The sequence below is a fragment of the Anastrepha obliqua genome, chromosome 4, assembly GCF_027943255.1.
Source record: "Anastrepha obliqua isolate idAnaObli1 chromosome 4, idAnaObli1_1.0, whole genome shotgun sequence".
NCBI lineage: Eukaryota > Metazoa > Arthropoda > Insecta > Diptera > Tephritidae > Anastrepha > Anastrepha obliqua.
The window spans coordinates 80,740,630-80,756,869 of NC_072895.1; the positions used below are offsets into that span (position 1 = coordinate 80,740,630).

Sequence of the window (16,240 nt, forward strand, 5' to 3'; positions counted from 1 at the left end):
TCAGAGCTTAACGGCCGCTAAAATTGGTTTGGTATTTAATATGTATTAAAAGGTCTAATAAAGGGACCAAATGATGGCAATATATGAATATATTGGGTTAGGGAATAAGTTCATAAGTTTTATTTGGCTAGGGGTAAGTATTCATTTTTTCCACGGTCAACGAGAAGCTCTACATTGCCCAGCTACGCCGAGTGAATGAGACTATCCGACTGATGAGGCCTAATCGACATAGTCAAGCCATACATCTTCACGACAACGCCAGGCCCAATGGTCCTTCAGCATCCGTCGTATTCTCCGGACCTTGTATCAACCGATTACCATCTTTTCCACTCCCTGCCAAACCATATGAACGGCGTTACCTGCGATAACAAAGAGGTCCTTAGAAACTGGCTTAAAAACTTCTTTGACACCAGGCCAGGCGATTTTTGGCGGAACTGCATCAACACATTAGTCGAGAAGTGGGAAGAGGTTGTAAACAGCAACGGCGAATATATAATTGATTACTTACTGATATAATTATTGTTTTTTGAGGTAAAAACGCTTCGAACTTATTCCCCAACCCAATATATGTAAATGAAACAGATTCTATAGGTCCTCACTCGCTGGCTTGTTCAACGATTCGGTGAGAAATAAAACACAATCAGCAAAAATTGTATCGAAAATGTATCGATAAACAGTTAATTGTCTTTAATCGAGGAAACTTTCAAGTCAGCAGCAAAATAATGTGCGCCAAATTGCTGTCGCATTTGTACTGTAAAATTGCTTCTGCAAATTGCATGCTTGTAAGAACGTAGCATTCGCCAAGACGTGCTTTACTTTCAAGTTGTGTTTACTCACTCGCACACACAAAGTTCAACCCGCGTAGATTTCTGCTGGCAAAGCACTCATAGCGCGAACAGCATTAACCCTCTCCGTGCATTTGGTCAGAATAATGTTGAAAAAAAAACACTAAAATAGTAATTTTTTTAGCTATTCAATTTTTTTAGGAATCTTTTAGTGTTTTTTCTATACTCCAAAACTGTTTTTTCTACACTGCCATAGAGTACTCGTAAACGAATGAAATGAACAAATTATTTGAAATCTCTATTTGCCTTCGGTTGGTGAAACTTTGGATTTTGCACCCAAAATTCACTTTTACTAGTCACATTAAGTATATAATTTCCAAATTTTATGTTATATCGGGTGTTTCTGTTTTTGCTGATTGTTAATTACGGATATCGATAACTATGGTATGACAGCTGAGAATGGCAAGCTGTTGTGACATTTCTTTTCGGAAAGTCATCGTGGATCGTTTAACTCCAGAACAATGCTTTCAGTCTGTTGCGAAGTTCATAGAGCACTGGCGCCATCATCGGCCCTTATTTATTGCAATTCTGGCCATAAGGTCAGATTTATTGGAAAATTGGACTGATCGAATGGCCCATGTAACTCGTAGGCGCAGCGGATATCATATTAAAAAATAAATACCATGTAATTACCTACTAGAGTATAATAAAAAAAATTCATTCTAATAATATTTCTGTCTTGTATTGTCATTTTAAGTTCACAGGCTCTGAAAAAAAGCACCATTTATTAGTGTTTACAAGACGCAACAGTAGAGAATTTACAAGTCCTTATACTCTTAAATTGCTCTCCACACCACTTGTCATTGGCTTCGTTCTAGGCTGCCTTCGTTTTCATTTTTAGATGCCTGCTTATCGATTTGAAATCTCTGCAGTTTCGGCTTTCTATTGTGTTTTCTTCTTTTGCCTTTGATATTATTCAAGATTGTTATTTATGGAGTTTCTCTCTCCTCTAGAGCGAATCTGTTTTAATAGCCCATCTAGAGCGCTTCGTAATTTATATTTCTTCCAAATTGGCTTTATAATAACTCTGTATGCAAGGAATGCACCAATCCTGAGAACTCTATCAGAATTCGCACCTACAGAATTCATATTTACAAATCTTTGCTATTAAGATTATATTATTGCTATATTTTTTGTTTAAACATCTGTATTAGTCTGTTAGGAAATTTGTTTTTATTAACTAATTTTTATTTCAATAAATAAATAAATAATTTTTATTTCAATAATAATATAAATAAGTCATCTAAGGGAGTTTTACGCTTGACTTATGGCCGTCGATTGAATTGGTTGTATTTTTTTTTATTTCTTTTATTTTTAAAATAAACAGGTTTACTTAAAAACATACCTATAACTCTTAGTTGAAAATTTGGATATCATAAAGCTGCCTATGTTAGATTTGAGGGATTTTACAATTAGAGAAATCGTCACTGAAAATAAAATACTGAACGCGTGGTAGAAATTCTTTGGAAATACATTATTATACTAAGGATATGTTCTTGAAGAAAGTTGTCATATTTTCTATGGCGAGTTTTATGACTGTTTGAACAATACTACAGATTTCGGATGATCGTTGCAAAATTAAGCTGTTAAGTCCAAAAGCTCCGGTGAAAATTTCCCGGCGTACTTCAAACTAGCTTTTGTTGTTCTCAAATAACATCAAAGTATGAATTAAAAGAAGATATCAGCTTACCGGCAAAAAATGCCAGCAAAAGAAAATATGAATCAAGACGATGCACAGTGTGACTTTTTCACTTTTAGGATGCCAAAATTAATAACAGCCAAACCAAGGGAGCAATTGATTTCAAATTTTGCAGTGTGGTTGCAGATACCTAAATCTGATTTGAGAATAAAAATGGGCGTGATACGCCCACTTTTTCTCTTTGCCCACTTATAAGGTAAAATTTCACATAATCATATTTTCTACTTTAAAAGCATTTTCCAGTGCCAATTTAAATACAAATTGCTTAGATTTCTTAACTTTAGCTTAGAGACTTATGACTAATATTTAAAAGATTTCATTCAGCCCCTGGGTACCTTTTTACACTACATTATACTGCTCAATGAAGGAGATAATCACAAATTGTTTCAATGATAAATATGTCACTAATCTTTATTTTATTAATAGTAAGCCAATAAACAGTTTTTAAAGATTAAACATAACAAAACATAAACACTTATTCGAAAGCAATTATTCATAATTCTTCTTCCTGGGCCAGCAATGCAACTACATCTTGAGGCAAAGTCCCGCGCTTGGTTTTCGATGGTTTACGTAAGCTGCAAATGTAGGGATCGGATGATATTAGAAGCCTGTGCAATAAATCCTCATTGGTTTGAGTTCGTGAACTTTTCATTGTATACCATTCGCGATAATTTCTGACATCTTTATTTCTCGATTCTTGCGCTTCTTCGGAAAGCTGACCAATAGGAACCATGCATGACGATATTATATGTCTTGAATGGAACAGTATTTTATGCAGACTGACTGGCATATTGTACAGGGTAGGCCATTTAAAGCGGGCCCATTTGTTTCTGAAAAAAAACATTGAAAAAAACATTTTTTTTTGTGTTGATATGAAAAATCATTTATTTTGATTCAAGGAGATTTGTTCCAGCTAGTTTTTGAAAATGATATCCTTCAAATGTTTGCCTCTGGCCTTGATGGCCAAATGTGTCCTTTTTTCGGCGTTTTCCATCGTTTTGGCCAATATTTCGGCCGGTATGGCGGCGATTTCGCGTCGGATATTGTTTTTAAGTTGAGTTAGAGTCCTTGGCTTGTTGATGTATACCTTGGATTTCAGATAACCCCACAAATAAAAGTCCGGTGGCGTCAAATCTGGTGATCTCGGTGGCCACGGAAAATCACCATTTTTCGAAATCAACCTTCCAGGGAACAATGGCTTCAAAAAATCGATTGTAGCGCGTGAAGTGTGGCATGTAGCCCCGTCCTGTTGGAACCAGTAGCCTTCCATGTCATTTTCTTCGATGATTGGCATAACAAAATCGCGTATCATGGCACGATAACGCTCTCCATTGATGGTGACAGAGGCTCCATTTTCATTTTCGAAAAAGAACGGTCCGATGACCATTCCCGCACAAACACCGCACCACACAGTCACTTTTTGGAAACATTTTCAAATCGATGCGAATTATGCGCCTGAGTGTTGTCCTGGCGATGCCTAATTCCTGAGAACGACGATAACTCGATGTTCGCGGAGCCTCCTCAACACTGGCTCGTACAGCCTCGATATTTTCAGCAGAACGTCGTGTACGTTGTCTGGATGCGTGGCTGGTATTGCTGAGACTACCGTGGTTAATAAATTTTGCGTATAAACGCTGTAAAGTGCTTTTGGATGGCGCACTTTTAACTTTATTTTTTTTTTAAACGCACGTTGAGTTTTCACAATTGAGAAGTTATTTTGGATGTAAAGCTGAATTATTTCAGCGCGTTCTTTTGGAGTGTACTGCTCCATGGTAAAAATTGTCTTGGACTGACGCTTCCAACGCGCTATGTCATTAGTCGATTTGACGTTCCTGTCAAAAGTTATAGGTTTGCCAGATGGGCCCGCTTTAAATGGCCTACCCTGTACCACTCATATTCCCTCAAATAAAGATCGCGTGTGTCTCTCACATATACTTCAAAGGCCTCAGCATTTATCTGAAATTCACACCCTAAGCAAGACAATATGGTGAAAAACCTTTTTAAGAGACATAAGTTAATGCCTGTAATGTCTGCAGTAACTTCTGCATTACTAAAAAAACGTCGTGCTGTGTTTCCGTCATTTGTATTGCCAGATTTCTCTTTTGGCATATCAATTAAAAGCCCAGTTTCGTTTCTAAATCTGCTTTGAATGCTTTCCTTCCTCTGTTTCAGTTTTTCCTTATTTTCGGCGCCTCTTACACACCATGTCCTTAGTTCCAACCGATATGCAATGTGCAACATACACTCCATGCACCGTATCCATGAGTGAAGTGGTGAAATGCCGAATCTTGGCATGTTTGCGTCACCTTTCCGTTCCGACAAAGCGCTAAAATTATTCATATCCTTCGCTGAATCACCACATATATAACACGCTTGAGATGAGGTATATGCTGAAAGTGCATTACATACTTTACCGTCAATCATACACAAAATTAGTGTACTAGTAACTTTAAAGTTTAAATTTTCCATCTTAATTATTGTAGGAAGAAGATTAGAAATTTGGTCTTCCACAATCTTTACTTCTCTCACAATAGCATCTCGCTTTTCTTTTTCAAACAAAAATTTAATGGGACGTCAATATCTGGTTGATGATGGAACAGGGTTCCTCCATTTAACAACTCTACGTTCATTAACTAGAGTATACATTTGGAGAAGTACGAGTGAAACAAAAAACATGCTGCTATCAGATTGATTTTCTTTGCTGCACTTTTGCTTATACCGTTTTTGCTCCGAGCCATCGCAACCCCATTTGAAAGTCACGAAAACTTCTTGAATACTGGGAATCGACAGCAGTACTTCTTTTTGTGCGTTACACAACCTTTTTATACTATGATCAATAAGCGCTTGCAACTCAATTTCGGCATACGTTTCGGTTACTGTGATTTTTTCTGGGTAACATAAAGCTTTGGACTTTTTTATGCAGTTATACGACGGATATAATTTGGGATTTATTTCTGCTGTATGCTGTCTATGCATATTATAGTCATGTGTTGAATCATTTGCATCTATTATCAGCGCAAGTGCTTGGTCTGGCGATAAACTTTTGTTGCGCTCTTTCGAAAGTCGAGATTTTTTCAACACAGTACCTCTTGACGGTGAAGACAAACACAGCTCTTTAAATAATATTGCGGAATTTCTCTTACCGTTTGATCTAAGTCCCATTTCTGCCGCCATTAACACTTGTTCGCTATTTGATACTGCTAAAAGACTCTTTGCTTTTCTTTTCTTTGTGCGAAGAGAAGAATCGGAAAACGCCACATGTGGTCTACCTGCATTGGATCTAATAGAGGATGAAGTTGATGGCCCAACATCAAGACGGTATTTTCCAAAGTCTTCACTCTTGGAAAACCAACTAGAATTACGGGCTAGAACACGGGCCTTAACTCGGCAAGACCCCTCCCATTTTGAAGAAAATTGGCAACACTGTTTTTTTATACGCTTTTCCAGCTTTTTAGTATCCACGTCTCTTCCGATCACCGCAAAAATTTTCTCTAACACCGCATCACGACGCGTTTCTTTTGAGCTCGTCAGCCAAATTTCAAAAAGTTCTTTCCGAGGAATCGCCATAAAAACTTCTTTTAAAGCTGTGGTAGCAAATTGTAGCAAAATTTTATTCCAGTATCTGAAACACAGAATCCTAAAGGTCGTTTCGCTGTTAAAGAATGGACGGAACTCGATGGACCGATATAAGTTTTTCTCAGTAAAATATCAAAAATAATATTAAGCTATGGCTGTTTTAGTGATATTTTACTGAGCGGATTTGTATCGATAGTAAAAACTTTATAATCCTCTTACTTACCCCTGAAGTACAAAATTGTTGAAATTTAATCAGCAAATACTCAATTTTATGAAATTGATACTTATTCGTATTATATCTTTTGACAAGCTTCACAGCGATGTTCGGATAATAAATAAAAACTATTCAATTGACGCACCGGCTTGTGTTTGTAAACGGTTATCTTTCTTAAAACTATTGTTTTGATAAATTTTGAGTACACTGTCATAAAATTTGGTCATTTTTACACAACATGCCGAAAGAAAATCATTTTCGCAGAACTTTTTTTTTTTTAATTTTGGCATCCTAAAACGATAAAAAGTCACAGTGTGCGATGATACGGGGTATAATTGAAGATTAAGTACATACTAATTCACTATGGCTTTACAAAAGTTAAAGGTAAGGGCGCATTTTTTTTAAATCCATTTCAGTTCAATCCAATCTTTCGATCTGTTTTTTAAACATGAATAAATATTTTTACCTAAAGCTATATTACATATGCATTTAATTCATTTAAGAGAAAAAAAAAACATTTATGAAATGCACCCAGTGGTGCAACCATTTGCAAATTTTACTATAAATAATAGCATAGACTAATTTATTATGATATGAAATATGTTGTAGACTTTCTCTTGAGTCTGGTCATGGTCAGGGGATTTGCAAATATGTATTTCTGTTACAAGAGGGTTTGAAGTCGAGTGTTGTGTGAGGTGGCATATTTTCTTATTTCTTCAATAATTTTGGGTACTTTGAGATCGCGATGAATTTGTGCATTTGTGATATAATAAGGGGCGTTTGAGATCATTCTGAGGTGGTTCGACTGGAATCTTTGAAGTATTTCGATGTTTGAGTTAACCGCAGTGCCCCAAAATTGAATGCCATATGTCCATATCGGTTTCAAAATAGCTGAGTAAAGTGAGAGCTTACTTTCGCGAGAAATATGAGAATTTCGATTTAGTAAGCAATTTAGGTTTGTAAGTTTTACTTCTAGAGCCTACCGTTTGGTGAAAATATGGGAATTCCATGAGAGTTTGCTATCAAGATGCATGCCGAGATATTTTGTGACGTTAGTTTGGGGGATAATTGTATTATTGAGCTTAACGAGTGGGCAAGTTTTTCGATTGCGAAGTACTTTGGAAGATTTTGTCTCATTTGGCTTAGTGCGCCACTCTTTCAACCAATGAGTTTTTCGATCATGGTGGGGGTCAGTTGTGAGTACGGCAGTGTCATCCGCGAACGTTCCGACTATGGTTTTTTCATTGTTCCTGGCATTGTTTGACAAAGAAATATCGATTTTCGGCAGGACTTAAAAAATATGTAATAATTTATTGGTGGAGTGTATTTTATTTTATAGAGTAACCCATATTGCCAAATGCAGTCAAAGCCTTGAGAGATATCGAGCGGCTTGCAATATTTTTTATTCAAATGCTTCGTGTATGCTGCTATGGACTTCTTCTATGGTTATATATTTGTTCTGAAACCGAATTGGTGATTTGGGGTTATGTTTTGGTCTTCAATTATAGTCATAATTTTTTTGAGAAAAAGGGATTCCATTACTCTAAGTAGTACCAATAAGGAAAGTGAGTCCTTCTTCTTGAAGTTGTTTCAGTACTTCTCCTGTTATGAGGCCATATCCAGGGGTCTTATTGTTTTTAAGTTTTTTTTCACTTCTTTAACTTAATTTTTCGAGAATTTTTTTATGGGTGGGTCTATCTGGTGTGTGTGTTCTGGGATATCTTTTACTCTTTGAGCAGTGCTTTGAGAGGGTTCGATTTTGTTGGGGCAGAATACTTGCGTTAAGTGACGAGCAAATGTGTTTGCCTTATCGATATCTGTTTTAGCCCAAATTGTGAATTTGTGCTAGGGTTGGCCTTTTTAAATTTTTTGTTGTTTTCCATAGAGAGTAGTCAGCGGCAGAGGTTGCATCAAGTTTGCTGAGATAGTTCTGGATCTGAGAGTTGTATTCTTTTTTAGAGAGTTCTTTGAGTTCTTGAGTAAGTGCGTTAATTGTTTTTTTATCTTTGGGATATCTGCTTCTTTGCCATGGTTTTCTTGCTTGTCGCTTTTCTTTCAATTTTTCTTTTACCTGAAGAGATATCTGGGTGTGGTGTTGCTTGGTAAGACACGATGTTGAGTTTCATGCTGCATGTTGGACACAATCATTGAAATGTTCGACAGCTTGTAGAATGTCTTCATTGCTCTAATAAATTAAAGCAAAATTAAATATATTTTTGAATAAAATATAAAATTTCTGACTGAACAACGACCTTTACAAGAGTGTTTCAGGTTGACTGTATATGTACAGTTTTTTCAATAGCTTTTGATGCGCTGTCTCAATCTATCTTAATTAGTAAATTAGCTTGTTTTGGATTTTATTCGGTTTTCCTTCAATGGGTTAACTTATATCTCTCTAGCAGGCGATGCATTTTCACCATTGATGGCACACTTTCTAGACCTTTCTTGGCTTCTTTTGGGGTTTCTTCAGGAAGTATTTTAGGTCCTTTACTATTTGTTCGGTTTATTACCGATTTAGGTAGTGGTTTTTCTTACGCTAATTTCTTACTCTATGCAGATGACTTAAGCTTTTTTTTTTCATTTTTAAGATCTGAATGAAAGAATATTAAGAAATGCTTCAAACTGTTGATGAAACAAAAGATCTTTGAATTATTTTTCCACCGAATTTCACATTTAATAGTCATATTGATCATATTGCTAGGAAATGTTATTCAACATTAGGCTTTGTTAGGTGGAACTGTGCACAGTTCTTTGATCTCTGCGCACTTAAACTGCTATACACGTATTTTGTACGTTCCAATATGGAAAATGCATCGTTCGTTTTGAGATCACAGTTTAGTAATTCTATTAATCACATTGAGCGTCCGCACTCCTTGTTATAACTCTCGCTTGCTTCCAATAAGCCTTAAAGCCTTAGAAGTTAAGAGAACTGTACTCCCACTGCCCTTTATGTTTAATGTCGTTGGTGGCTAATTGGAAAGCCGAGTATGCACGAGGTACCCCAATTGCGCATGGACTTGGGAAATCAAATAAGATCTCGATTTCTATTGATTTTTCTATAGAGAAATATGAATTTGCTAATATTTTGAACACTTATATTTAATATATTAATTACTTTCCTAAGTTTTTTTTAAATTAAGTTGTAGTGCTTTTAGTAGCAAACTTTTTATTTGCCAACAATCTGTAAAAATTTCGGCGGCCGCCGTAGCCGAATGGGTTGGTGACTACCATTCGGAATTCACAGAGAGAACGTCGGTTCCAATCTCGGCGAAACACCAAAATTAAGAAAAAGTTTTTTCTAATAGCGGTCGCCCCTCGGCAGGCAATGACAAACTTCCGTGTATTTCTGCCATGAAAAAGCTCCTCATAAAAAATAGGAGGAGCTGGGCCAAACACCCAAAAAAAAAGGGTGTACGCGCCAATTATATATATATGTATAAAATCTGTAAAAAACTTGTATTTTCATAAACAATAAACAAATGAATAACCAATTTTTTCAAGTTGAAAACTATTAGGCCTCCGAACACTTTTCAGACGTACCGGAAATCAGTTGAAATTAACAAATACAATTGTTTTAATGAAACGGCAAAGTTGCTAATAAGAGGTTAAGCCATTTAGAGGGTTAAACCAGTTTTAAAATGGCGCGCAAAATAGAAAAAGCTGAACCGCATCTAAACTTACCGAACTTAAGATACAGAGAAGGAAACGCATATCACTAAGTATAGTGCAATAGATGCGTGACGGCACGTTCGAGCAGATCCTGTTTGTTTTACTCAAAATGCTCAGATGTTAACTAAGTGGTCGCACTTTTTTTGACCTTTAAAATATTATAGCAAATACATTTACTTATAGTTGGTGTGTTGCCAAGGTCGAAAGGCTTCAATTCCCACTCCAGTTGGAATATACGAATATATATATGTACATATATTTGTGTGTTTATACATATCATATACATATAAGCGTAAGTGTATGTCACTTTATTAAAGTGAGAGAAGCAAATTTGATATTATCCTGGCTTGTGAGTATGCAGAAAGCTGCGCTCTGAGTTCCCCTGCGACTACTAATTATATATTTATCCCCAAAACCCTGCACTGATTTTTCTATTAGAGAAAGGGTACTGTATTTTTAGACTAGTGGTGTATGTATGTATATACGTACTTAGAGTCTGTTCAGAGAGTTTTTACGCTTGATGAAATTCGTTGATCCCATTCCGTCCTATCGCTCTCGTTGCTTACTAATAAATCTCATGTTCTAAGAGTCTGGGCGTATTCTATTGTCGATGTGCTTTGTCTTTGATTCAATAGATTGCCCCTATCTGTTCAATTAAATTCATTTGAATATTTCCTCACGCATTTTCCTTTGAAAATCGTTGTTTCTTGTGGGTATTGATACATTTTTTATGGAGTGAATGCTCCTTTCAGGAGGATGCCAGCTCAATTTAATGCTTATTTGTCTTCCTTAGACTTTGATTTTTCTTGTTCTAAGTCTTCTTTTTGCTTCAAATTAATTTAGAGTATTATTGTTCGCAATTCGTTCGTAAAAAGAAAATCACTTGAAATTAAATTTTCGCCAAATCTTTGAATTCTATTTAATTATTCAATTAGCAAAGGAACAATTCAAATTTTCCATTTTATTATCCTTTAATTCCAAGTAATTACATAAAGGCAACAACGGTTGATGTTGATGTCTATTTTGCTGTTGACCTGCTCTGCAAGAAGAAACAAAAAAGTCATTTCTGTTTAAGGGCCATACTTGGCAATCACTTGGAATTGCTCAAGCGGCATCTAAAGAATTAACCCGGCGAGCGTAAGGTTAATATTTATTACATTGAGCGTAAGCTGGGTGTAACAAACCCATATATTGAGCTAGATATTTTAATGTGTTCATAATATTTTTATATGTTTTTATTTACTAGTACAATTATGTAATAACCCAAGAACTGATTGGGAAGGAAAAATAAAGCAAACAAATATTTTTAAATCTTTATTTATGAAATTAACAAAAATATTTTCTTTCATTTAAACAAAGTGTAACACTTAGTATTATAATTTTATAAAAAAAAGAAACTAAAAAAAAACAAAACGAATAGCTTTTACTTCTAGCTTATAAAATTAGGAAACATATGAGATCAAAACTTTTACTATATAGTTATTCAGAGTTCTCGTAATCATCTTCAGTTTGAGCGCAATCTTGACACGTGAAAACAGCATGTTCCATACATAAATAGCGATTGCATTTATAACAAGTGTGTTTAGTCTTGCGATCTTTTTTAGTAGGGCATATTTGACATCTCCTGATAGGCTTAGGAACTTTATTTGGAGGTCGTTGTGAGTGTGAGGGTTCATCCACTTGGTCCAGAATTCGTTTGCGAAGCTCTCGGGGTAAATGCTGACTTTCCTTTCTGTTTTGTAAATGTTCTGAAACCAATCCAATACCCAGGTCTCTAAGAAAAATTCGGCGTGACAAATTGCTACTATTATTGGACTTGTAAACTATTATGCTATTTATACCAGCCATGTTCAAAACTGCATAGAAAATCACCATTGGCCAGCGCTTTGTATTTCGCGAAACATCGTAGTTGGTGCACAGCTCATCTACAACATCAACGCCTCCCTTGGTCTGATTATAAAAAATAATCATTTCTGGTTTTTGTGTGCCATTAGTATCAGCAACAACGCTATCATCGTGATGTAATGTTGACATCAACAAAACAACCTTGTTTTTTTTTGGCACATGGGACAATAAAGATATATCCTTTTGAAATCCAAACACTGTGCTGGGGATCTCTCGGTTACGCGTTTGGAGCATCTGACTTGGAATCTCGGGCTTATTTTTTCGAACAGTGCCTGTGCTTGTCAAACGATGTTCTTTCAATAAGTGTAACATCAACGGATAACTGGTAAACCAGTTATCAAAGGTGACATTGCGATTGGTTTTGGAAATTGGAGCCACAAGTCTGTCCACAACATCATAAGCTTTGTTACTGAGAGCGTAAGGGCCTGTTGGTTGTTTTCCTGGGTAAATTTCAAGATTGATGACGTAAAACGACTTTGCATCAACCAAGGCATATATTTTCAAGCCATATTTGTTTGGCTTATTGGGCATATACTGGCGAAAACTGCAACGGCCTCGAAACGATGGAAGTTGTTCATCTATAGTTGTATACTCAGATGGTGTATAAACAATTTGGCAATTTGCTACGAACTTCTCGAAAAAAGAACGAATGGCAGCCAAATTATCAGTAGCTTTTCTTTCGCTCCGAGTATTCTTATCATCAAACCGTAAACAGTTTTGAATAAATTGAAATCTCTTCAAAGTCATCGTTGTCCTAAAAATCTCAACCCCTGATCCATCACTTATCCACAGATCCTTCAAATTCAGCTTATTTGCTTTGAACTGTCCTGCAAGATACAAGAGACCGATAAAAGCCTTTAATTCTGACGATGACAAGTCTGCCATGATATATTTCTTTACGTGACTATTTTCACAAGCAGTTCTCTTCAGATTTATTTGATTATTTGTATGTAACAATATTTCTTGCAAAATCTCATCAGTAAGAAAGAGTTTCCAACATTCAACAGCTGTCTTTGCATTTTTGCCAATATCTTTTACGCCCTGCCTTTCCCTTATAATGTTTTCTGATCTCGTACGCACGTTAGACCTTTCTGGTACACTAAACCACTTTGTACCATTCTTTCCAGTAAAATATGGTCTGTTATCATTGCTTTCACGTTCTTCAGATCCCCCAGCTTCGTTTTCTTCCTCATTCGGTAATCCTACCTCTTGTTCCGAATCACTTTCAGAGCTTCTTTGGCCAACATTATCAATTTCGAAGTCACTACCAGAATCATCACAAGAATCATCCTGATCAGCTGCTTCGAAAACCCTCAATAATCTTCTTTGGGTTTCTTCGTATGACATATTAATTATTTAGCTGAAAAAAAAAAAAATAAAAACTAAAATATAACGAATATAAAACAAAAAGTATTTACTCGAATTTGTAACACGAAGCGTAAGGTGGGTGAAACTTACCCGGCCGCAACTTTGACAACATCTAAACACCTCGCCAGTCGGCGGTAAACTGCGGCATGAAACACAACGAATGCCTACCTCCCCCCGCGCAGCTACTCAGACGCACAACTTATTTTGACGTACGGAATAGAAAATATCAAACGGTTTATTACAGGCTGGGTGAATTTCACCCAACCTTACGCTCGCCGGGTTAAGTCTGATTCCCCACCACAGAGTGGTGAAAGCTAAGTGGGGAATGGACGGAGGAAGTGGTGAATGGATCAACCTAAAGAGGCAACAACTCAAATTGGCAGTTTTGTGATTTTTCTGCACGTGCGTAAATAATGAATGAATGACTACTACCATTTTATCGGCAAATTTAATCGGGTAATGGCATTTGTATTTGGGTTTATTTTGGCAAAAGATAATAAACAATTATGCCACACCATCATAAACGAATATACCTACATTGCCATTGGTTGGCGAAAGAAGTTGATAAGTAGTGGTACTCATCCAATAAAAAAAAGTTACTGAGAAAATAAAAAAAACATTTTGGAATATAAACATACATTTTTCATATATCTATACTAATATTATAAAGAGGAAAACTTTGTTTGTTTGTTTGTTACGAATAGGCTCAAAAACTACTGGACCGATTTTAAAAATTCTTTCACCATTCGAAAGCTACATCATCCACGAGTAACATGGATCATATTTTATTTTGGAAATAGGGCTCGAGATATAGGTCAAAACGTGGACCCGGGTAACCTTCGGATGTGTATGTACAATATGGGTATCAAATGGAAGCTGTTGGTGAATGCTTTAGTCCAGAGTATCTTTCATGCCGCTCCGTGACTAGGGTCTCGAGATAGGGACCAAAACGTGGACCCTAGAATGTGTTTGTACAATATGGATATCAAATTGAAGCTGTTGGTGAATGCTTTAGTACAGAGTATTTTTCATGCCGCTCCGTGACTGGGGTCTCGAGATATAGGTCAAAACGTGGACCCGGGTAACCTTTGGTTGTGTATGTACAATATGGGTATCAAATGAAAGCTGTTGATAAGTGCTTTAATACGGGGTAATTTTCATACCTATTGATGACTAGGGTCTGGAAATATATGCCAAAACGTGGACCCGCCGTGTCTTTGAACCGAATTAAACCAAACTTACACACATTGTTAAGGAGGTATTGAAGATGGTTTCCGTATAGTATGGATACCTATTGGTAGATAGGGTCTCGCGATATAGGTCAAAACGTGGACCCGGGTAACCTTCGGATGTGTATGTACAATATGGGTATCAAATGGAAGCTGTTGGTGAATGCTTTAGTCCAGAGTATCTTTCATGCCGCTCCGTGACTAGGGTCTCGAGATAGAGACCAAAACGTGGACCCTAGAATGTGTTTGTACAATATGGATATCAAATGAAAGCTGTTGATAAGTGCTTTAATACGGGATAATTTTCATACCTATTGATGACTAGGGTCTCGAAATATATGCCAAAACGTAGACCCGCCGTGACTTTGCACCGAATTAAACCAAACTTACACACATTGTTAAGTAGGTATTGAAGATGGTTTCCGTATAGTATGGATACCTATTGGTAGATAGGGTCTCGAGATATAGGTCAAAACGTGGACCCGGGTAACCTTCGGATGTGTATGTACAATATGGGTATCAAATGAAAGCTGTTGATAAGTGCTTTAATACGGGGTAATTTTCATACCTATTGATGACTAGGGTCTGGAAATATATGCCAAAACGTGGACCCGCCGTGTCTTTGCACCGAATTAAACCAAACTTACACACATTGTTAAGGAGGTATTGAAGATGGTTTCCGTATAGTATGGATACCTATTGGTAGATAGGGTCTCGAGATATAGGTCAAAACGTGGACCCGGGTAACCTTCGGATGTGTATGTACAATATGGGTATCAAATGGAAGCTGTTGGTGAATGCTTTAGTTCAGAGTATTTCCATCCGCTCCGTGACTAGGGTCTCGAGATAGAGACCAAAACGTGGACCCTAGAATGTGTTTGTACAATATGGATATCAAATGAAAGCTGTTGATAAGTGCTTTAATACGGGGTAATTTTCATACCTATTGATGACTAGGGTCTCGAAATATATGCCAAAACGTGGACCCGCCGTGTCTTTGCACCGAATTAAACCAAACTTACGCACATTGTTAAGTAAGTATTGAAAATGGGTTTCGTAAAGTTTGGTTGTAATTCGGAGCACTGGCAACGGGTACAGCGTTCTTTTGAGCCAGCCATAATGTCGCTTACTTTTTTAACGCTTGGGGCGGAACTGAACTGTCAAATTGACAGTGTGAGTTACAATGTGTCAATATTTCTTTCTGATTTGGATGCCATAAGGAAAAAGCGTAAGTGCAACATGTAAAAATTGTTTGTGAATTTTTTTGGAGTGGATTTTGGAACAGTGAATAATTTCTTACGAAATTTGAGAATTTAATGTGAAATCCGAATGAAATTATGTGTTCGTGGAAAAAACAATTTTTTTCGTTTTTTTTTTTTTTTGAAAAATATAAATGGATAATGGTTAAAAAAGCTCCAATGCTTAATAAAACATATAAATTGAAACGAAAAATTCATGGATGATCAGGAAAAAGACGGTTGTTTCTTAGTTATTCATTTGCGTTGATTTGAAATTTAAAAACAATCTTCTTTTTTCCTGATTTTCAATTTGTATTTTATATTTACTCAAAAACAAATAGAAAAACAAAAAATATTGTTTATGCCAAAGCGATTGAATAAAGAATAAAGAAATAAATAATATGAAAACCATATATTTTCTGTTCTAAACCATATCTATTCTATTTTAGTGTGCCCAGCGAAGGGGGCGGGGTTTGCTAGTACATATATATACATGT

General features: G+C 36.3%; 1 protein-coding gene across 1 annotated transcript; it reads right to left on the bottom strand.

The window, feature by feature from the left end:
* Positions 1-11,482: 11,482 nt before the first annotated feature.
* On the bottom strand, positions 11,483-13,255 carry LOC129244239 (piggyBac transposable element-derived protein 4-like). Its single transcript, XM_054881853.1, has one exon. It carries the CDS (start codon positions 13,253-13,255, stop codon positions 11,483-11,485), a length of 1,773 nt encoding a protein of 590 aa, XP_054737828.1.
* Positions 13,256-16,240: the final 2,985 nt, after the last annotated feature.